Source organism: Akebia trifoliata, chromosome 10, assembly GCF_017979445.1.
Source record: "Akebia trifoliata isolate Shusen 1 chromosome 10, ASM1797944v1, whole genome shotgun sequence".
NCBI lineage: Eukaryota > Viridiplantae > Streptophyta > Magnoliopsida > Ranunculales > Lardizabalaceae > Akebia > Akebia trifoliata.
The window spans coordinates 1,875,099-1,898,893 of NC_141384.1; the positions used below are offsets into that span (position 1 = coordinate 1,875,099).

Genomic DNA, 23,795 nt, shown 5'->3' on the forward strand with positions numbered 1-23,795 from the left:
GATGCTTATTGTCAATTATTGTCAAGTAGTAACATGAGAAACTCGCCATTGCAGCAGGATATGTTGGGAGAATGTAGTGAGCAGGATACACATCCTATTGTGATGAGATCTACAGCAGATGCATTCCATGTTCGTCTGAGCGATTCTGATGTTTGTTTGAACAAAAGGTTTCATGCGACCATACGACCACTCTATAAACAATATTTTTTCTCTATTCTGTTATCTTCATTGAAGGAGTGTGATTTGTCAATCACAACGTATGTTCATGAGTTCAATCAAAATCTTTTGGTTCCTCTTTTATACATTTTGGAACCCTTCGCTTGCTTGCCTTACTTGAGGATTGTATTTTATGAATAAATTTTTTTTTTTTTTTCAGATTTCAGAAGTTCCATCCAGCGACTTTTCATCATTGATTTTATTTGTCTAAAATCTTCTTCTTGTTCTGAACTCTGCACTTAAACAAACATGTTTCAAAAAGTCTGAATTTTAATGGTGGACCACCTCCATTCAGACTTTTGGAAGTGTTACCAAACGCACACATAGTTTCCTCCAATATTTCAAGAATTATTAATATTGTTTTCATTTGTAAAACTAAGAACAAATTCAAATTGACAAGTGAACATGCACTATATATATATAGTCATGAACTAGCAAGTAGCAGTAGTCATGCATTATTTATATAAAACAAATTAATAATGGTGACAAACTTTCAAAGAATGTGAATACATGAAATCAGACACAAGACATGATGGGCCACACGCGTGGAGCTATCTGCACCTGTTTTGTGATCATTTAGGGGTTCTTTCCAATAGAAGGATAATGGCAGGTCCAATGCACAAAAGCTAAGAAAGTTTTTTCTTGGGAAAATTGGTTTTCCAAAGCAAATTCTACTGTTTGGAATTTTCACAATAATAGAAATTTCTTCTTTGGATCTTTATGTTTGCAGAGAACTCATTTTCAAAGAAAAATGAATTTCTTGGAAAAATGATTATAGGAAAATGAATGGATGATTAATTCGTCAATTCGTTGAGAGGATAACTTAATTACACGCATTTTCAAAAATAGAGTTGGTTTAGTTTAGAGGTGCAATCATGAGAGGATAATTTCAGAAGATGTAAAAGATTAATTTCTTAGAAAAAATTATTACCTTTACAAATTATATTTTCCAAAGTAAACCATTTTCTCACTAAGAAATGTTTTGTGATTTTTCCCAATGTTGTGGTAGTGCCATTGTGGGAGGAAGCCGCTTCAATATTTTTTCGTAATGTTTATCTTAATAACAAAAAAAATAAAATTTTACCAACTGATAGACAAGAGAGATCTCAAAAAAATACCTTGATAATATTCATTCTAAAATATTTATCAAATCACATTTTTCTACTATTGTGACAATTATTCCGAGGATAAATCTCAATTGTTAAATATTGAGTTTACACGGTGAGAATTGTGAAAAAATTGAAATAGCAAAGATAACACAATCGCACAAAACACAAGACTTTATGTGGTTCGACAGTGTGTGCCTACGTTCACGAAACCAAACAAGAACAATCAATCACTATTTTCTCATCAGTTTTACAGTCCTAAAGACCTCTATTTATATAATCGAGAGTTACCAAAATATGTAAAACTCCCTAAAATAGAAATCCTCAAAAATAGAAAAAATCCTTAAGAAAATATTACACGATTGTCTTTTTTGTACCCTTTAAAATATTTGGGCGCTGGCGTTGCCCCTTCACCTTTGCAATTTTGCGTATATAAAGATGAGATATTCATTATAGAATCCCAATGCTATATTATTTGGAGTTACCATCATTCTTTTTTAGAAATGGGTGTGAATGGGCACCCGAAATGATTTTGAATTTTTTTATATCATTGTAGTGACTCTTATATATGGATAAGGATACGGTCTACTTAAGATCTAAGTAGGGAGGTCCAATTAAAGAATGAAGGAGGTGTTAGGCACCCCATCCTCTCCACCAAGATTACTTTAAAACTTGATCAATCTTTTGAAAAACTTAAGAAAATAAAAAAATGCATGTTTAGAGGTGATGTGTGTAATAAGTAAAAATGTTTCGTTAAAAATGAATTTTAATGTCAATGTGAGACATTGAGGACATTCTATGAAAAATGATGACCCATATACCCTACGTTATTTTTATGGATAAGAATGTTGGTTTGGACTTTTTAGAAAGATTTCATGATGGAGTTCTCTTAATATTATAACCTTAATGCATGTATGTAAAACTAGAAACTTAGTGATTCAACCTCAACAAGAAGGTGACATATTTATTCATCATTGGCAAGCATATGTGAGTGAGTGCATAGTGTACAATAGGATGCATGAGATATATTATAAGGGAAAGAATGCTTTAACTCCCACCATTTCGGCCGAATCAAAGTCCAACTTATTGGAAGTGGGAGAGGGTGTACATTACATCTTAAATGATTTTTAGAACATAAAAATAAATAGAAAGTTAGGAGTAGAAGATACAAGTGCTTGAAAATAAAAACCTAATCTACACCCACATTGTCTCTTGATGTTCTTGAATGATGTTGAGTTTTGAAAGAAGCAACTTGAAGGTTGAGAGTTTTAGTTGGGGAAGATGATTAGCAAAGATAAAGGTTGTTAGTCGAGAGTTGGGAGATGGATATAAACTCTTGAGTTGAGATTTGAATTGAAAAAGGGTTAAAGAGTTAGAATAGAGATTTTGGTAGAGTTTTAGGTTGACAGGTGGGAGTTTGAAAACATAAATTGCTCATAGGAAATGTAACTATTTATAGAGTTTTTGACAAACTTTTGGGGGTAAAGTGGTCTAACTCTAAAAATAAAAAAAAAATGACATGAGGCTTTGGTTGTTTCTTTTTAGATTTTTCATTTTTATAAGGGTAAAAGTAAAATTTGTGAGAAGAAATCCTAAAAGTATTTTTTTTTATCTTTGATTATTTGGTAAATATAGGTGAGAGAATAAAAATATTTTTGGGAGGGTGAGTAGGGAAATGACATGTGTAAAGGTGAAGTAATAGGTAAAAAGTAAACCTTTGTTTTTTTTTTATTGATAAAGTAGACCTTGGTTTATTTGTAAATAACTCATAAAGTCATGATGAATGTATATTTTTAAAATAGATTAATAGGAGAGCTTCATGTATGTACTTGAAGATTCTCACCTTTTAAGGGTAGGATTGGAAGTTCTCCAAACTTTAGGAATTTTTACCAAATACCAAAATACCTTTTTGATTTGACCATACTTTTTGAGGAGGGTATTCTTGAGATTTTTTAAGAGAGTTGACTCTCCAATTAGGATGGAACATTGGGTGTTGGGACTTATGAGAGACTAATATGTGTCTCTTCTAGGGGGATGTGTAAGACAATGGGCTTGTATGATCTTAGAATTGGATTTTGGTTCTAGGCTTGGGTTATGGGCTTAGGATAGTTTAAGTTTGGGTATTTGGACTAAGCTTAAATGTGGATTTGATATTGAGTCAAGAAATAGATAATGGATTGGATAATATTGAATGGATTTGGATTAGGGAACGGGTATGAACTTGGGTCGATTTATGGATTTGGATCAATGGATTAAAGATGTAGGCATGAAATTGGATATGGATTAGGGGGATAAGGTTTGGGCATGCACAATAATATGAAATGATCCATGTTTGCTTGTATACATGAACAAATGTGCCAAGTGGCAATTATTAAGCTCTTAATTGAAATCAACTCGAGATTTTAAAAATTGAAACTTTTGTGCAAATTGGGGTATCTACACGTAGCACAACAAAATACAAGACATTTACATAATAGGGATCATGTGTTTTTCATCACAAGTAATTTTCCATGCCTAACCCTTTTTTAAAAGGTTACCAAATTAATATCAAGGTGCATTTATAGTATCTATTGACAACCTTAACAATTTAAGAAAACTATTTTTTATTGGCTATTATTCCGATAAATAAGATGATTTCATTGTAACCCAAAGGGTTGGTGAGATGGCCAATACCACTTCTCACAAAGCATGGTCTTGAGTTCAAATCTCACCTTAATGGGTCAGGTGTATAATATCCCAAAAATTACCTGGTGTGTGTGCCTAAGGATTAGTCTAGGTGCGTTCTCTTTGGATTGAGAGAGGATAAGAGAAAGGAATCAATTTTCTCTCCAATTCTCTTGTTTGAGAAGTTAAGGGAGGAGAGAAGAGAAAGTTAATGGAGAGAAAGTAAGAGAGAAAATTGTCAATTTTTTTCTCCCCAAAATTAGACAAATTCGAAAAGAAAGTGAGAAAATATAACTTCTCAGGGGTATAATATCGCAAAAATTACTGGTCTTTATTTGGATTGAGAGAAATGGAGAGAAGAGAAGAGAAAAGGTATCGGTTTTCTCTCCATTTCTCTTGTTTGGGAAGTTAAGTGAGGAGAGAAGAGAAAGTTAATGGAGAGAAAGTAGGAGCGAGAATTGTTCAATTTTTTTCTCCCCCATATCAGAGAGATCCAAAGAGAAAGTTGTTTTTTCTATTATCTTTTTTCTTCCCCATTTCTCTTCTTTTCTATACGTTTCTCTCACTTCCATTTCTCTCAATCCAAATAAAGACCACCCTGACTAATCATTGGGCACATGCACCAAGTAATTTTTGTGATATTATACCCCTGAGAAGTTATATTTTCTCTCCATTTCTCTTGTTTGGGAAGTTAAGTGAGGAGAGAAGAGAAAGTTAATGGAGAGAAAGTAGGAGCGAAAATTGTTCAATTTTTTTCTCCCCCATATCAGAGAGATCCAAAGAGAAAGTTGTTTTTTCTATTATCTTTTTTCTTCCCCATTTCTCTTCTTTTCTATACGTTTCTCTCACTCCAAATAGACTAACTAAGAGGCCCAAATAGCTTGGCTTCATTTTAAAAAAAAAAGGTAAATTCCCAATGTTGCTAATATGTTGACAAAGTTATCACGTAATATTGACAATTTGATAACATTTTATCAACATTATGTGGTAGTTGTGTCAACACACATACTTTCGGTATTTTTGAAAAATTCAATAATTATTTGATAATTTATCCCCAAAAAAGAAAAAAGAAAAAAAAAATCTCACCGAAAAAGTCCTAAACCACCTTCAATCTTTTGATTCTATAAGGAATGTTTTTAACAATGACTAGGGATTGGATTTATTAAAAAAAAATTCGATCAATTCAAAACATCAAATACTAATATAGCTCTCAAAAGATTTACTTAAAAAGTCTACAAGTAACAATAGTACATAGCTTCATCTAACCCATCATAGATGCACTATTCCTCGGACTCCAAAATGGATTTTGGCTTTGGAAGAAAGCTGATTCAGATCTCAGCTTCTTGTCTCCATCATTCTCACTATAACCATCGAAGAAGGGATTGTTGTTTGCAAAGTATTTAGTTGCACTACTGCTACCATTACTACCATGATTGTCCATGAACGAAGATTGTCGTTCATGATGAACAAAGAGATTTGGATGAGCATTCTCATTGTTGTCATCGAATGTCACCCATTGTGCTGAGTTGCCTTGTCGTTTCTCCTTAGTGGCATTTTTTATGTTCTCCATCTCACCGACGTGATCCTTGAATTCCTTCCTCACCACATCTAGTACAATGTCGCCATACCTATCGCACCATGACCTTCAAAAATGAAAAACAAACCACACAAATCAGAGGGTTTCTATTTTTAGAACTGTTATTGGAACCCCAACTTTTACTTATTACACCTCTCTATTTCTTAAATTATTTATCACACCCTAATTAAAGATTAAAAACACACTATTCAAACATTAGAAAGGATTGGCTCAAATTATAATCTCAACATTACAAAACATTATAACACTCATTAAAACAATTTCAGTAGTTGTTTACAATTATGATAATTAGGCTTATATATGAAATCTTAAACCCAAAAAAATAGCAATCTAGCAACAAAAAAAACAAGTAATGAGAGATTCTATTCACTTTCTTATTTGTAATTGGGGTGTAATAAGTAAAAGTTGGGGTGCTAATAGAAGCTCTCTTTTTTCCCATAATTTAGGATCAATTTTAGTTCTTTGTTGATATAGAGTCAACTTGGGTAGGAAAATCTAAGACCCAAAATCTTGGAAAACTAGAAATCATGGAAAAAATCCTAATAATTGTGATTCAAGATTGATGGATTCTTCCTTGAAGTAATTTGAACAAAGCAAATGAACTTATATTAATAGAGATATTACTTACTTGGGGAAGAACTGTTTAAGATCGGCTTTATCAACTGGAAGTCTGGTCGAAATCGCTTCAATCTGATCATTCCTGATAAAGAACAAGAAATTAACACAAACTAGAGATAAAATAAAGAAAAACAAACAGAATTAAAAAAAAAAATGTGAGTTTGTATTTTATAGTTACGAGAAGCGAAGGTTTGGATTTGTGGCACTGAGTTCTGTTTGGATTCGCGACAGCTCTTTCTTTATGTTCTCTCCCAAAACCTTCATAACAGAGATGTTGAAATCTTAAAATCAAGTTCAATTGGTACATAAATAAATAATTTTTTTAAAAGAAATTCAGTGATTCCTAACCTTGTCGATGAAGAAATCCGATGCAGATCCATCTGAATGTATCGTCTTCTTAATCAATTTTGTATCAGGGCCCTCACCAATTGGACTTGAAACAAGGTGACAAGGGTTTGAAGAAATTTGGTCATCCGATCGTTCTCCGAGGGGCAGAGGTGCTGTCGATTCGTCCTCCCAATTACTTCTCTTCCATTTCTTGAACCCATCAAAACCCCATTGTTTCTTCCCTGATTTTGCCGATTTTTCTTCATGATCACCCCCATTTCCCTCTCTTTGAAACAAAGTACGAAACGCCTTTTTCTTCACTTTATCCGTGCTTCCCCTCTCCTCATTGATTGACTCCGGGGGTGAGCTTTTGGACATAAGTATTGATTGGGTCTCACTTTCTTTCTCTTTCGACGGAAATTCCCAAAATGGGTTTTCTTTAAAAGATCTACATTGGTTCTCTGTTGAAGCTTTAGGGGTGAAATTTGGATCATGAGGTCCTAATGGATCCACAATGGGATCCATTATCCCCCTTTTCACCTTGTTTTTTCCAGATTTATAAGGCGTGACGAAGCTAATCATGGATGCCGCACCTTTAATCCGTTTCATTGGGGACCTATGCTTCGATTTGTTATTCGAATTCAAGCTTTCTTTATCCATTAAGCATTCTTCATCTTTAAAATTAATAACTGACCACACTTCTTCTTCGGAATTCTCTGTTGGCTTCTCTGCTACAATTACATCTCTAGCCTCAATTTCAGCTCCTTGAACAGCTAGTCTCTGTAATAGAGGCCTCTTCGAAGAATGATACTCGTCGGTAGAAATACAATTGGCGTAAAACAGCTCCTAAACAAAGAAAATCCCAATAAAGGGTAAAAATCGATCCATTTCGAAAATAAAAACTAAATCAAAAACCCAGATACTCATTTTCATTTATAGTATTATTTACCTGCAAGAAAAGCAATTTGTCTCTGAGGATTGTGGGTTGTTCTTGATCAGAAGGCGAAGCAATAAGGGTGTCGAGAAGATGAGTCCGAAAGGCTGAAACCTCGGTTTCTGGTAAGATTCCTTCTTTATGAAGACCCATCAAATTGAGAATCCTGTGGAAAGATTCTTGTTGCCATTTTAGATTCTCTGACTGTTGCTTGGAAAGCTTTCGATCGGCCGCAAGAGCGGGTAAGCGTCTCTTCTTGAGAGAGGAGAAGGGGATGATGGTTTTGCAGAGAGAGGTGATTGTGTCATGGAGGGATGAATAGTAAGTTGGGGTGTAACTGTACACCATTTTCAGATCTTCTGCAACTAATGGATCGATTAGAGAGCTTTGTGAGGTTGTGATCAGAGGAAAAGCTTTGTGGATTTTCAGTTTTTTTTTTTTCTTTTGGTTTTGGGTTTTTGAAATTTCTTCTTGAAAAAATAAGGCCTTTTTGTTTTAGAGAAGGGAACCGATTTGGGATTTTGAATCATACTGGCAACGGTAACTTGAACTAGCCGTTGTAGTCTTTCCCGTTGGGATTGTTCTCTTCTATATAATATGCCCCTCACATTGTTCTCAATTACGAAATAGCCATCTAACACATAAACAGAGAACTTGGGAGACTGATAGGTGGGTAATGTCAGCTAACTCCATATGCCTTTTTCTTACACGTGCCCTAGTTTTTCATCTCTATTAACGGGCCCACACACCACAAGGGACTTCAGTTGATGACAACCGTTGGATTAAGGAATTTTTTCATCATGGAATTAGGAATCACTTACATACCTACCATGAGACCCATGATGAATAATTGAATTAATCTTCAATTGGTGTAAAATTGGTGATATTAGGTTTACCCCCTTGCAAAATACAAAGTTAGGTTTACCCCCTTGACTGTAAGTCAACATTGTTTTTTGTTAATGATTTAACAGTGAAATTTTGATGAATAATAGAATTAATCTTCAATTTTTTTATTGGGCATTTTAGAAACACCCCGGTGTAAAATTGGTGATATTAGGTTTACCCCCTTGCAAAAATACAAAATTAGGTCTACCCCCCTTGATCGTAAGTCAACTTTATTTTTTCTTGATGATTTAATAGTGAAATTTTGATTTTGTATTTTAAATATTTAAATAACATTTTGGAAATTTTTTTTTTTAAATTTCACCGTTAAATCATCAAGAAAACATTACGTTAACTTACGGTCAAGGGGATAAGCCTAATCTTACATTTTGCATGTGGGTACACCTAATATCACCAATTTTATAGGGAGATGTTTCAAAAATACATTTTTTTTTTAATCAATGTATTCAGACCTCTTAGAGAAATTTGAATAATCATCGGGACACGCAATCCCCACCCTCTACAATCATCAAGTAATTTTTGGGATAAAACCCAAAGGGTGGACTCTAAGAAGGGATTCGAGGAGGGTGGTCTTGGCCATCACATCAATTCTTTGTCTAGAAGTTTGTTCGGAACCCAGCCCTAACTATATAATTAAACACAACTAAGTTGAAACAATTATATGGCACAAACATTTATGTGGGATCCACTTTAACTAATTTTACTGTCTTTTCTCTTTATCCCTTAACTTTTTTTCAGTCCTCTAATTGTTTTATATTTCATCTTTTACTCATTTTTAATCTATTTTATTATTTTCATCTTTTACCTTTTTAATCTCAAAATTATCTAATAATATCATTCCAACTTTATTTTTTTTTCACTGTTACGTATTTAACCATTCCATCAAACTATAGTTCTGTAAGATTTATTTTATTTCTTTTACATTTCACTATTATAACTTTATTATATTTTATCGTTTATCCCTTAATTAGTTCATTGTATTATTTTTTTCATCTTTTACCCTTTTAATCTCAAAATTCTTTAATAATACATTCCAATTTTTTTTTTACTGTTATGCCCTTAATCCTCCTATGTCCCATCAAGCTATAGTTTCGTAAGATCCACTTGATTTTTATTACGTTTTACCCTTATAATTTTATTGTATTTTATCTTTTACCTCTTAAACCTTAAAATATTTCAATAATACCTCAAACTCAATTAGTCTTAACTCAAACCCACTAATTTTATATCTATTTCAAGATATGTTCATGGTTTTATAACATTGCCATTACCTTCTGTAATTTTATTTTTACGTTTTTAGCCTCTTAATCCAAGAGAGGATGCCTGTGCCCTAAGCACTGGTGAACTCTGGTACATATATATACCCAAAGTTATTAATTCTAAAGGAATTGAAATCAGGTATATGATCAGATTAATCGACAGTTGTAATTTTTTTTATTATGATATTGTTACAAGTGATCTCAGATTGATAAAAATATCAATGTATTGGTTCTTATAATTGGAATGCTTTTATCCACGCAATAATAATAACTTTCTATAAATATAATAGCCGAAAATCGTATCAATTTTGATTCGAATAAGTGACCTCACAAGCGAAATGGATAGTAACTTCTCATAAGGCATCTAGTTTCTATATAAATGGTAGGGGGGCACCAATACCTAAAACACAAAAAGAAAATAAAAAATAGAAAAGAGAGGAAAAAGAATGATTGGGACTTTTCCCCAATAATTCAAAAACACATAGGATGCTTTTTGAAGATACATTAGAACCCACTAATTGAGATAAGGCATTGTTAGGGATAAGCAATTTTTAATGATAATTGTGACTTGTATCCAACCACACTAAATAATCGCATTGACGTAGACTTTTCACTTAGCGAATCATCCGTCACTAATTTTGATTAAGAATAATTCTTTTCTGACACCCCACTACAGAATCAAAGATTATTTACCTCGGGATATGTAGAATCGTAAATTTTTTTCTTCTGTATCCCGAGGCAAATGATCTACAATTCTATGATGAGAGTGTATGTCAGAGGGGGGTGTTAGATTATCACGACTCTTTGATTAATTTGATGGTTATAGTCAATCCATCAAAATGAATTTTGAGTTACGTTCCCATTGATCAACGGTTTAGATTAATGCCTAGGGATATGAGAAAATTTTAATGATAATTGTGACTTGTATCTAACTGCACTATCGTAGACTTTTTACTAAGCGGATCATCTGGCACTAATTTTGATTAATATGATGGTTATAGTCAATCCATCAAAATGAATTTTGAGTTACGTTCCCATTGATGAACGGTCTAGATTAATGCCTAGGGATGTGTAGCAAGTCTAAGTTTCACTCTTATTCCCTAAAATAAAATATTTCAAAGATTAAACAACATTAAGTCAGGTACAGTTGTGCTATGATCGTATATCAGTGGGCCCCATGTATAAAATTCCTGATTGGATCATTTTTTTTAAAGGAAGGAAGATTAAGATTGTTACCAAAGTGGTTTCTTCCATGGAGCCCATTGATTGACTGGTGTGCCAAGAAATTGGTATTATTAAAAGAACAATAGTACCATGTTTACATCATTATTCCTTATATGTAAATATCTAACTTGTGTTGGGCCACTTCTAGACTAGATGGTGCATTATTTCAAAATCCAAATGCCATCTGGATCACAAATTCCTCTGTTGTTTGGTTCTCAATGAATTTATTTGGGGAAAATTATAAATAATAAATAAATAAATAAATAAATAAATAAGGGTTAAATATTTTAATATTTACAAAAAGAATCTATTTTTTCAAAAATTACTTAAAACAAATTAAGTCGATGGACAATCTAGCGAGTTACTAAAACGCTAGACTATCCAACAATTAAATTCGTTTTTGGTATAAATAAAAAATATTTAAAGTAGATTCTTTTTTGTAAATATTAAAATATTTAATCATCTTTTAGTAATTTTTCCATTTATCAATGAAATAATAAGGTAAGTGGAATGGGTACTTCTCTCTCACATGAACATGATCACACCATCTCAATCGAGTTGCTCTATTTTCTTGGATGCATTTATTTCTAATTTTATCTTTACTAGTCTTTCCAGTCATCTATCTTAACATCATCATCTCTATTATGATTTTTGTAAATTTATTACCATTTTAATTCATTGATTCTTGATTACCCAACTTCCAACTCTATAATATAATTGATTTTATTTTTGTCAAATATATATATTTTTAAATTTGGTTGGTATGCATCTATCACTTATCGTATTAGAAGTGTACCTCCCCTCTTACCATCTATCACATACATTTAAAATAATAAAAGTGATTTCTTCAAAGTATTTCTAGACCACCAAATTTTACATGACATTCCTTTTCTTCTTTCTGGGCATCACTACTGAATTTAATTACATCCACATATTTAATCTTGATTCTACTTGTTTGAAAGCCCTGAGACTCCACCACATTGCTTCATAATTCTAATATTCTGCGAACGACTCTCTAGTCTTGTCAACTGATATTATATTATTAGCGTATAACAATGATTTACCCATTAGTGCTCACCCCACCTCACCTCAAGATTCTATCTTCTCCAACATTCAAATCTCAAGAACACCATACGTTTTAAGGAGATTGTGAATTTAATGGGTTTTTGAAAAGAATTTCAAAAATATCATTTGTATTTTTTTGCTTTAATGACATGTGTATAACAAGTTAAATAGTCACCTTTTTTGTGAAGGGGCACATGTAGATTCAATGTCATGACCTAAGGAGCAATCCCAATCAATTTTGCCATTTCAGCCAACCCCTAAACATAAATCATTTGTATAATCCTTGATTTCTTTCTTCTTCATATTTTTTTTTTTCCTTTTTTTGGATTTATCCGAATTAAATTGAATTGATCCCGGTAGAATAATTGTTGAACCCAAACTAAGTTACTATGGGTAGAATTATCAAAGATGGATACATAAACATGAACATTCATAAACTAGCAAGATGCCTCAGAACACTGACATGAAGGTTATTAAGATCTCTTGTATTCCAAAATACTTAAGATAATATTTGGGTTCGACAACAAGGACAATGAGAACTGCTCTCAAGCCATGGCACCAAGCACCTCGAATGGAACCTATGTGCACATGGAAGGTTAACTAGAGTTTCACCTGCCTTGAACCTATCTAAGCACACAGCACACTCATCTTGCTCGGACGCCCTCCATCTAAGCTTCACCCAACTAAATCTCTTCGAGTTGTTCCTCTTCAATCCAAACACCTCTGTCTGAAGACGGAGGAGGATCGTAGAACAAAAAGCCACCCCACCATCTTCACACTTCATACTCCCTTTGTTACTATTCCTGCTTTGAAGACAAACACAACCAAAGTGAAAAACAGATGGTTATAGCTTCATATACAGCTCAAATGCATTTTGGCGCATTTTAGCACATACCCATATTGATTTTACTAACGTGCACCACCAACATAAAAAATAAAAAATAAAACACACCCCCACCATAATACCTCCTTGGCTCTGATTTTTTTTGGGTTCTCAACCTTTCATCTAATCTATCCTTGGCTTCTTTAGCTGCCCCTTCAAGTTTATCAACCTGTAAGCTCTGGTTCGACGCCTTTCTTGGCTTGTTTTGTTTGTTATTCAATTATACAAGACTTCAAAAGATCAACTTCAATAGAAGAAACTAAAGTAATAAGTGAAATAAAATCAAAATTAAAGAAAATATATACATATGGGGTACCAGAGACGAGCTTGAATTGAGATGGATTTCATTGTTGCTTGTGTAAAGGCAAAAAGACGAGTGCCTCGTGCCACCATGCCCGACTAGGTTTTGTGCTTCGATCCATCCTCCTTGATGGAATCGCCGCCTCCGGGCGCATTCCACCCCAGGGAGCATACCAGCCATTGATGTAGCTTAAAAGTATAAAAGAAGACAAATAATTACAAACAAATAAGTTAGAAAATTTTCATCTCTAATTCAGGATTCTCTCCTTCCTTCAAGCTTTGCCTTGAACAAGTGAGGAAGAAAGATGGAACATCATATAATAATACCCACATACAAAGAAGATATTCCCCTAGGAAAGAAAATCCTACCAAACAGATCCAACCCATAGAAAATTAAATTAGTTTTAAAACCCAACCGAATCACCTCGAAACTCAGCTGAGTCGATTCCACTAGATGAAATTTCAAAGTGAGTTGGTATACATACTCATAAATGAATTTTTTTTTTTTTCAATTTAGATTAGAAACTTGGCCGAAAATGAATTTAAAATTCGAAAACTCAACTCAACTCCAATGTCCAATGAATTGAAATCCAATCGAGTCGACTCAGAAAATTTAAAAACATTAATAATAATTAAGAACCCATGTGAGATTCTGGCAGGCAAAAGTGGGCCATCACCATTATAGGTTGGAAAGGTAGCTTGAGTGGTATCTTTTTCAAGTTCAATTCTTCTTTTTTTCTTTTCTTTTTTCAACTTTATTATTGTTGATTTTGCTACATAGTACTTCAATCAATTTTATTAATGAAAAAAATGGGGTTAAAAGTAGCATTGTGAAGCTTCTCTTCACCTTCCTCTCCTCACAACCTTCCAATGGCAAATCAGACAAACCCCACATAGTTGCATGATCCAGACACCTAAGCAATCAGACCTTGTTCTCTTTTGAATCAGTTATGCTTATTTCATAAAGATTTTGTTTTTTTTGAAAACTATTATTTAAAGTTGTCAATGGATTGGATCAGACCCAAAAAATGATCCATTTTGTTCTGATAACTTTGGATCTAGATCAAGGATTTTGGTACCAATAATGATCCAATTTGATAACCTATCAAATTGATTCTTGGTGGAATCTGGCGCATCTTAAGCAAACCTTCGACTTGGGCACGTCGTGCATTTGTATTGTCTAGAGAGGCTTACTCGTCTTATAGTTTATGTGCTTTATATATCTTTGGTTTCATCTCTTGTTCCTTTGTTTGATGCTTTATCTTTGATTTCATCACTTGTTGCTTTGTCTGATTGAATAATATCAATAATTATCGTCGAACTTAAAATATTAATATTATCGAACTCAATGACACATATAAGTTATATTATTGTTGAACTCAACACTTTTAAGTCATGTTTAACTATCGTCGAGTTCAACAATATTTTCATAAAAAATCGTCGAACTCAACAATAAAAATTGGTAAACTTGACATTGCAAATGTGATATAGATCTTTTTCGATTTTTTGTTTATTCATTTTTTTCGACTTTGATATCGGGTAAATTTCCTTGAAATACTCAAAATACATATATCATAGTTGCAAAATAGACATTCAAATCAAAAGTTATGACATAATCATTAAAAAAAAATTAGAATCTGAACGTTGTTCTTTATTTTTTAAATAAATTGTTGAAATAAATCAAAAAATACATGTAACTATTCAAAATTAAGAGTATATCATTCTCTATTCTCATTCTCGACCGAAAAAAAAAAAACATTAAAAATGATTGCAATCACCTTTGGAAAACCTAACTATGTGAAGAAGATGATAAAATGGTAGTTTGAGTATTTAAAAAATATTATAACATGAGATGAGCTTCAGAGACTATTAAGAAAAGAAAAGTTTACTAAATGAACTATTAAAATACCGTCCAAAACTTAGAAACTATTTAGAAAATAATCCCTCTACCAAGGCCGCCCTTTAAATAATTTTCCCTTGTTATTATTACCACACAACTAAAAATATTGTTGTTGAACTCGACCACTTTTGATAGGGTTGCCCTATCTATTATATTTTTATCAGAGTCATCGAATATCTTCAAGAAGTGTATTATAGGTCTCTTTGCCAATAAACAAACACCTAAGCTTCTTTTTCAACTATATGACAAATTGATTGGAGGAACATGATTTGTTTAACCGACCTCAAATCTTTGAGATAAAACTTTCATGATGATGACAATACGATTAATATACAGAGTCAACTTTTTTCATCTATAAATATTATTATTTTAAAAAATTAGAATAATTGCAAAAAATTATTTTTGCCAAAGCACATCAACCATCCATCGCCTACCAATCACCAAATAAATCCATCTTATTGTCGCAAGGCAAATCGAAAACCAGTCTAGGAATAAGGGTGGGCCAATAAAAATGTCTAGGCCCAAGCCCAGTCTACTTGCACATAATTAGAGCCTATACTTAAACAGGCAAAGTACACTCCCAACCCAATCAAAACTGGACCGGATCAAGCCCAGCCCAGTGAGCCCACAAATAACCGTGAACACCAAAGGAAAAGCAAGAGCATTATTAAAGGATAAGTTTTTGTTTAAGAAACATTTATTATTACTTTTTTTTTAAGAAACTATTTTCTTTGGAAAACAAACAAACACTTATGCGAATATCAAGAGATTAGAGCGAATCTAAACTGACGGCAAATCAGACTTTTGAAAATAAAAAACTTAAAAAATTGTAGTATGGAGCATTTATTTTATTTATTGTTGAAATTGATTAAAAATATGAAAAATGAGTGGAGGTTCAACAAATAAAGACTTTATATTCTCTTTAGTTTTTGTTTTAGTTAAAATATATTTACTCCAAGACATTTCTGGGTTTATTTAATTAGATTACTAATAGGACTATAAATGTTAAATAAATTTATTAGTAGACTTGTATAAAGTCTCTAAGATGACTACTTAGAACTGGACCCCTATAATGATCTACTCAAACCGAGTACATTGGGCATCCATTGACACTCTTAATTGAAGTACGACTTAGAAAAATTAAAAATCCAACATTAATTTGAAATATACTTTAGAAAAACATTACTTATTATTTTAAAAAATGAGTACCTCATATATCAATGAGATTGGGTAATTTGAATATATATATATATTTTTTTAAAGTTTTCTTGTGACCCCCAACTGACTTATTATATATTAGTTTCTTAACGATTATATTTATTAAAGGAATTAAAGGTAATAATACTATTATATATATATAGGGTCCCGTTCAGCAACAAACATTTTGACAAACATTTTGGCAAAACATTTTTCAAAACATGGGTTAGAGGTTTTGGAATGAGCTGATTTTTGGTGAGGATGATCTCTACGGTGAGGAGATCATTCTCACCAAAAATCAGCCCATTCCAAAACTTCTAGTCCCAGTTTATAAGTTGAAAAATCGTAGACCATCCATTTTTTGTAAACCATTTTTGATGGGGTTAGAAGTTTTGGAATGGGCTGATTTTTGGTGAGGATGATCTCCTCACCGTAGAGATCATCCTCACCAAAAATCAGACCATTCCAAAACCTCTAACCCAAGTTTTGCCAAAATGTTTGTCAAAATGTTTGTTGCTGAACATTTCCCATATATATATATAGGGTTAGGTTTGGCAGTTAGAGAGCCAACACGTTTGTCCTATGTGGCTTAAAATCAATTATCAACCGAATCTAAAACTTCTAAGTCCATCAAAAATGATTTAAAATTGTGAACCGTCAATTTTTTATTGAAAATTTGTAAACCACTTTTGATGGATTTAAAAATTTTAGATTCGGCTAATTTTTAGTGAGGGTGATCTCCTCACCTAAAGATCATCTTCATAAAAAATCAAACTCAATCCAAAAATTTTAAGGCACTATGACAAACGTCTTGGCTCCTTAACGTTGGTTGCCGAACGCCACCCATATATATATATATATATTATATATAGATATAGGGGACGAATCATGGGACATGTGTAAAAACAATGGTTTTTCAAAATATGGATTAGAGGTTTTGTATTGAGCTGATTTTTTGTGAGGATGATCTCTATAATGAGAAGATCATCTTGAAAAAAATCAGTCCAATTTAAAACTTCTAACCCCGTCAAAAGTGATTTAGAATGTAGATCGTCAATTTTTTATTAATAATTTGTAAATCACTTTTGATGAAAAGATCATTCTCATCAAAAATTAGTTCAATCCAAAACCTCTAACCCATATTTTGAAAAATCATTGTTTTTACACATGTCCCATGACCTACCCTCATCTATATATATATATATATATATATATGGGTCAGGTTCAAGGGCCATATGAGAAAACATATAAGAAAACTTTCGTTTTTCAAAATAAGGGTTAGAGGTTTTGGATTGAGCTGATTTTTTGCAAGGATGGTCACTATGATGAGAAGATCATCCTCACAAAAAATCAGCTCAATCCGAAATTTATAAATCCATCAAAAGTGATTTACAAATTAGTGATAAAAATTGGTAAAAAATCGACGGTCCACATTCTAAATCACTTTTAATGGTGTTAGAAGTTTCAGATTGGGCTGATTTTTTTTTTTTGGATGATCTTCCCATCATAGAGATCATCCTCACAAAAAATCAGTTCAATCCAAAATTTCTAACCCATATTTTAAAATTTTATTTACCGTCGAAAGTTTTCTTATATGTTTTCTCATATGGCCCTTGAACCTGACCCTATATATATATATATATGTGTGTGTGTGTGTGTGTGTGCGCGCGCGCGCACGCGCGTGTGTGTGTGAAAATGTTATATTTTAGATTATGTTTCTTTAAGAAATAAAATAAAAATGTGTGTTGTACGTCAAAATATCATTTAAGACCCACCAGGGATTAGTTGAGATGGTAAATGATGGTTGCTTATCTGACTTCACTTGACCAGGCAAGATGGTGTGTGTAGTTCGAGCATTGGTCCTATAAAATGAGATTGGTTGTTTGGGTCGGGCAAAGCCCGATGGATCAAACTAACCTGACCAGCTATCACGGGATCAACTCGTTAAAAAAAAAAATACTAAGATACTTACAATTCAAAGTTCTTATTTCATAAATTTAAAAACATGGGTATCTCAAATATCAACTAAAATGTGAAGAGGTGATTTCTTTTACTAATGGTGACAAAAATATAAATAAAGAAAACAAAGTTAAGCTAAACAACTTTCGGTATTAGAATCGAGGCATTATCCGTGTAAAGTTTTCAAACTTGTTGAGATAAGAATAAGTTTTTAAACTTGATGAGATAAGATTTAAGATATAGCCTTTTGAATTGCTTTTTGACTCGGGACACGTCGCTTTGTCAACTTTTCAACATTTCTTTCCTTATTACTAGGATACAAAGAATACCAACCGTTTCAGTTACATCAATCCCATCCCGTGTAGATTCTTTTTTTGGCTGATTTAGATACGAGAGATTTACTGGACAGACCTATCTTTTATAATTTTATTACAAAAACTCCCCTACTTTATAAAGTTTGTTATGTGAACAAACCTTATTTTGTGAGTAAGGCTATCATGACTACTTTATGAAGTTTGGCCCATATGGCTTATGAAATTATCAATCCAACATCACTACCTTCTAGATTTCATAGAAAATTTAGATTCAACATAAATAAAATTAAAAAATAATATTTTTCAACTTGATTGAAGGTGTTGAAAATGGATGGCTATCAAACTCCTGATTTAAAACAAAAATTCAATAGTGAAAATTAACTCTCTTTTTTCAAATTTCTTAGAATTTTTTTTTATTTATAACCCTATTGCATCAAATTATGTTTTTGGATGCCATGATTTGATTCGGATAGAATCCACAACAAAGTATGTTAAGTAACAAATTAACCTTATTAATTTGAATTTTATGATATGGATTCCCCACTTCAAGGTTTACTTGGTAACAAATTTGATAAAATAAGGTTTGATGGGTAACAAACTTCATAAAGTTAAGTTCCCTTACAGTTATCAGAACTCCAAGGGAGTTTTTGTAATGAAATGTAATAGTTAGGTATGTCGAGTAAATTTCTCTTTAGATATTTTCGTATGTTTTTCTCGATATTAGAGATACCCTATGTTTTGAAATGACTAATGATTTCTGACTCCCCCCTTGTGACAAACTCTCTTTATGTGGCATGTGTATGAACCATAGATTTTTGTCCTTAGGATACAACTGCATATATTTATAGGGATGTGTATCCCGATGAAAAAAGTTATCGTTCATGCACATGCCACGTCAAAAGAGTTTGTCAACTCTTTTAGAATTGATGATATGTATTCTTTGACCTTAGGCTTCTACACAGATTAAGGGAAAAAGACTCAAATGCCTTCATCTTCAACCTCTAGTAGAAAACATAGGTTTTCCTCTCAAAACCAGTCATCTTTCAAATATCTATGGTTCTAGCACATGTCATGTTAGGGCGTATGGGAGCATATGTCAGAGGGAGGTGTCCAAAAATCATTATTCTTTCAAATATTGCATCTGCACAAGCAAAAAACTTGCATTACCTTGAGATCAGTGACAATGCCTTGTGATCTCCTTTTCTTGTGCCCCTAGGTGTGCCTGCAACAACACTCTCCGACGCTTAGGTCAGAAATTTGTACTAATGAGTAGTAATTTTGTAATTAGAAGAGAAAAAGATTAATTACCTTCATTTCTTGTTCCTCTCTTATTTATAAGGGTTTCTCTCATTGGTTGCATATAATCTCTTTTGTGAATCTTACTAAGAAATGTGTTTGTATTCATTCCTCAGATTTAGGAGGATTCTCCTTTATTTTAGGATGATCCCTCAAATACCAAGTCAAACCTTATCTTTCTGTATCTAGAATCCCTGATCTCTTGGGAATCATTTATATCATCAGTTTATATTGTGAATTGTGGTACCGAGTCTGACATATTATACTACATCATTAGATTCAGTACTTCAGACAGTTCAGTACTTCTTGAGTCGGTAAACGGTGCCATGTGGCATGATCTCGTGGGTCATAAAAATTATCCTCCACAATATCCCCTCTTCATGGGGCTTGGAGTAGATTTGAGGCCCTAAGATAATATTTTGAGCATTTAGTGGGACGTGGCATTGTTTTAAATGTGTCTAATGCATCATTTTTTTTTTATTTTCATAACTCAAATGACTCAATTATCGTTCCAGTCGTCATCTCGATTTTGCCATTTGCGAAACTCGATAATGGCACATTCATTTCTCTATGTCATGTGTCTTTTTAGTGACCCTTAGAGCATGTGCATCCGTACTTGTCAATTCATTTAAAGAGCCCTAGTTATGATGACCCATCATTACTCTATGACTTTAATTGATCTCCACTGTTAATTTTAAAGTCTTAATCTTGAGGATTTTGCCTATAAATACCACTTGACCTTTCTTATTTTCCTTTTACTTTTGCTTCTCTATCAGACCTTCTGATTCTATGTTTCTAGTTTTTTTCCACTTGTTTTTGCCTTCTTGCATCCTGTGAGGTTCGTGCATAGCTTCCTCAGTACTCTTATTGTGGTTCCTTCCTCAAAACAAATGTTAGTATTTGGGGTTTTTGGGTCTTCTCCTATTATATTTTTATGTTTTTTTTTTCTTATTTCTATGATGGCTAAGAGGAAATCTTATGTACCCCCTTGCCCTCATATGCCTGCGGTCAGGGATTCTTATAATATCCCTGATGAAGTTGGGACCTCTTATACAGAAGATCCCCTTACCTCTCATAATTTTCCCATTGGAACCATTGTGGTGTACTGGGGTCAATTTAAAGTTGGCTTTCGTGTCCCACTAAGTCGGTTGCTTCGGGAGGTGCTTAATTATTATAGGAGGATGCCTGACTAGATGAGCAATAATTTCTATCGACTCATACATACTATTGAGTAGATCAACGCTTGACTAGATGAAGGTGAGAAGATTGGATTGTTGGATATCTGATCTCATTTTACTCTGAGGAGGTGTCCCGGTCAAAAGGGGTACTTTTATCTTACTAAGAGGAGGGAGAAGGCTCCCTTATTCATTCTCCCCAACTCCGACAAAAATTGGTTTTTATACTCGATCCATCTTACTAGCAATTGGGAGCATGCGGTTGGGGAGGAAGATCCCCCTCTATGTTTCAGTGAATTTAATTTGGCCTATAAATTTCCCGGCCGTACTTTATGAATAGCTTTCTTTTTCCCATTTTTATTTTTAACTACGTACCTTCTTCTCTAGACCCAGGCAAAGACAAGAGGGTCCCAAACTCTGTGATTATCACCAACCTTCTATCCGACTGAGCCTTTTACGACAAGGTAACCGAGTTCTTAGCCCTTGAGGGCATCCACGAAGAAGAGGTCACTCAGTCATCTTTTTGCCCAATTCAACACTTCAAGGATAAGGAAGTAGATGATTTGAGTGATGTGGCTATCTTTCGCACCAAACGTCTTCCAATTATCGACTATGCTTTTGAGGCAAAGATTCAAGAGATGCTTGTGTTGAGATCGACTCCTCTAACATCTGATGCTCCTTCAGGACCTTCTAGAAAGAAGCAAAAAAAAAACATGTGCTTCTTTTAGTTTTGCTTCTGTAGAATCAACTGTTGTTGAGGGAGAAAAGTCAGCTCCTCGTCCTTCTTCTCCACCTCTGACCCTTGATAAAGGATTGGGTTTAAGGAGGGTGGACATTTCGGGGATTTCTTGGATGGTTGCCCTAAAAATAGGTGATCTTGTAGTCACTGAAAATCATTCCGCGCTCACTAATGCCTGAGTGACATGAGCGGTGATAGAGGCGTTTTGCCTTTCGAGAGACCTGATTATGACTAGTCAGGGTTTCTTTGAGAACCCCTCGAGGTTTTTTAATAACGTTTTTCGTGCATTGGTAGTGGTGAGTTTCAATTTACAATATTTATTTTCTTTCCTTTATATTTGTTTTGGATTTTAATGACTTTCTCTTTTCTCTTGATGGGTCCAACACTGATTGACCAGGTTAATCTCAGGACCATGCCATCACAGAATGTTATAAAGCCGATGCAGCCGACTTGAAGCTGCTTAAGGAAAGGGAAGGCCTTCGTGCCCAACTCAATAAAGCAAAAGAAAAACTTGAGGTGAACAAGTCCGAGCTTTTGAGTTTCAGGCTTCAGACGAAGGAAGTCGACAAAGAAGCTTCATCTTTGAAGCTAGAAAGGGACGCGGTTTAAGCTCAATTGGCCGACATTGTGGCCACCAAGGAAGAAGAGAAGGAGAAAGCGTTGGCGGCTCATGTCGCCCTCATCCAATTTTAGGTGGATTCTTTGGAGGCAAGGTGGGAGAAAGCCTTTGAAAAGGTAAAGGCTAAATTGGAGAAAGCCTAGAAAGCTTTGGTTGAAAAGGCTTCTCCCTCCCATCCTGCCCCTGCTTTCGTTGTCGATCTAGAAGAGGTTGACAAAGACTATACTCCTTTCACGATCGTTTTGCTTGAGGTCTCGGATGTTCCATCTGGCGGGTCTCCTCACCCCGAACTGCAACAACCTTCCGTATTTTAGGTTTTGCTTTTCTCTTTTTGTAACTATCCTCATTTTGTAATAACATTTATTATATTAATGAAAAAGGTTTTTATTTCCATCTTGTTTCCCTTGATAGTGGCATAGAGAGATTTTTTTTTGTTCTTATATTGAATCGAGTACTTGTAAGATCTAACTCCAAACAACCAAGCTTGACTCCCAATCAAGTCAAGTTTTTACAAGATTAATCCCATACAATCGAACTTAGTTTTCATCGCAAACCAAATACCCTAGTAGGTTTGACTCCAAACAATCAAGCTTGACTCCCAAACAAGTCAAGTCTTTTTAGGTGTCGACCCCATACGATCAGACTTGGTTGCCGACGTGAACCAAGTACCCTGTTGGATTTGACTCCCAAACAAGATAAGTCTTTATAGGTGCTGACCTCATATAGTCGGACTTGATTTCATCACGAACCAAATACCTTGTTGGATCTTACTCCAAATAATCAGGCTTGACTTCCAAATAAGTCAAGTCTTCGAAAATCGAACACATGTATAAGGACCTCAATCAAGAAAGAAATTTATTTTATTAACTGCCGACTCATAAAGGTCATTTTTCTTTACAAAACCTTCAATGAAATCTACTGGTAATACTTGTAAGCATTCCAAGGAGACTATCGTTTCTTTTATCCTTGTCCTGAGATAATAGGTTCCAGCTTTCTCAACCTTGCGCACAATATAAGGTCCCTTCCAATTAACTTCAAGCTTCCTACTATTTTGTTCTTGTGTATTTGGAAAAGCCCATTGCAATACCATATCCCCTAATTTAAACGATTTGCTTCGTATTTTTTGATCATAGGACCTCTTCAGCTGTTATTGATATCATTCAAGTCTTTCTAAAACCCTTTCTCTGGTTTCATCCAGCCAGTCCAAGTTCTGAGCAATCATGTTTTCATTTTCCTTGGTTTTTGTTATCTGGGTTTGGATGGCCGGAACCTGTATTCCAATTGGTATGACGACTTTCGTTCCATACGTCAGGGAGAATGGGGAATATCCAGTTCCTCTTCGTGGTGTTGTTCGATACGTCCATAGAACACTATGAAACTCGTCTACCCACCTGCTTTTGTGTTCATCTAATTTCTTTTTTAAATTGTCGAGGATGGTTTTGTTGGACGCTTCGGCTTGAACATATTTTTTATAATATTCTTTCATTCATGGTCAGTAGT

At 33.8% G+C, this 23,795-nt stretch overlaps 2 protein-coding genes across 2 annotated transcripts; both read right to left on the reverse strand.

Annotated features, from left to right (window-relative positions):
- Positions 1–5,182: 5,182 nt before the first annotated feature.
- On the reverse strand, positions 5,183–8,055 carry LOC147392671 (uncharacterized). Its single transcript, XM_086456871.1, has 5 exons — positions 7,478–8,055; positions 6,550–7,374; positions 6,380–6,459; positions 6,212–6,283; positions 5,183–5,629 (listed from the first exon to the last, which is right to left on the reverse strand). The coding sequence occupies exons 1-5, from the start codon at positions 7,808–7,810 to the stop codon at positions 5,248–5,250; spliced, it is 1,692 nt and encodes a 563-aa protein (XP_086312997.1). The 5' UTR covers positions 7,811–8,055; the 3' UTR covers positions 5,183–5,247.
- Positions 8,056–12,324: 4,269 nt separating this feature from the next.
- Positions 12,325–13,448, reverse strand: LOC147392672 (RING/U-box superfamily protein). The gene is made up of 3 exons (XM_086456946.1): positions 13,113–13,448; positions 12,880–12,995; positions 12,325–12,716 (listed from the first exon to the last, which is right to left on the reverse strand). Exons 1-3 carry the CDS (start codon positions 13,275–13,277, stop codon positions 12,413–12,415), a joined length of 585 nt encoding a protein of 194 aa, XP_086313072.1. The 5' UTR covers positions 13,278–13,448; the 3' UTR covers positions 12,325–12,412.
- Positions 13,449–23,795: the final 10,347 nt, after the last annotated feature.

Bases quoted from the DNA above. Each gene is read 5' to 3' on its own strand.
- LOC147392671 (XM_086456871.1), bottom strand. From the start codon at position 7,810: ATGGTGTACAGTTACACCCCAACTTACTATTCATCCCTCCATGACACA. The intron at 6,284-6,379 runs GTAACTATAAAA...GTTCTTTATCAG, and splicing joins AATCCAAACCTTCGCTTCTC to GAATGATCAGATTGAAGCGA. The intron at 5,630-6,211 runs GTAAGTAATATC...TCATTTTTGAAG, and splicing joins CTTAAACAGTTCTTCCCCAA to GTCATGGTGCGATAGGTATG.
- LOC147392672 (XM_086456946.1), bottom strand. From the start codon at position 13,277: ATGGCTGGTATGCTCCCTGGGGTGGAATGCGCCCGGAGGCGGCGATTC. The intron at 12,996-13,112 runs GTACCCCATATG...AAACAAAACAAG, and splicing joins TCAATTCAAGCTCGTCTCTG to CCAAGAAAGGCGTCGAACCA. The intron at 12,717-12,879 runs GTATTATGGTGG...TCTTCAAAGCAG, and splicing joins AAAAAATCAGAGCCAAGGAG to GAATAGTAACAAAGGGAGTA.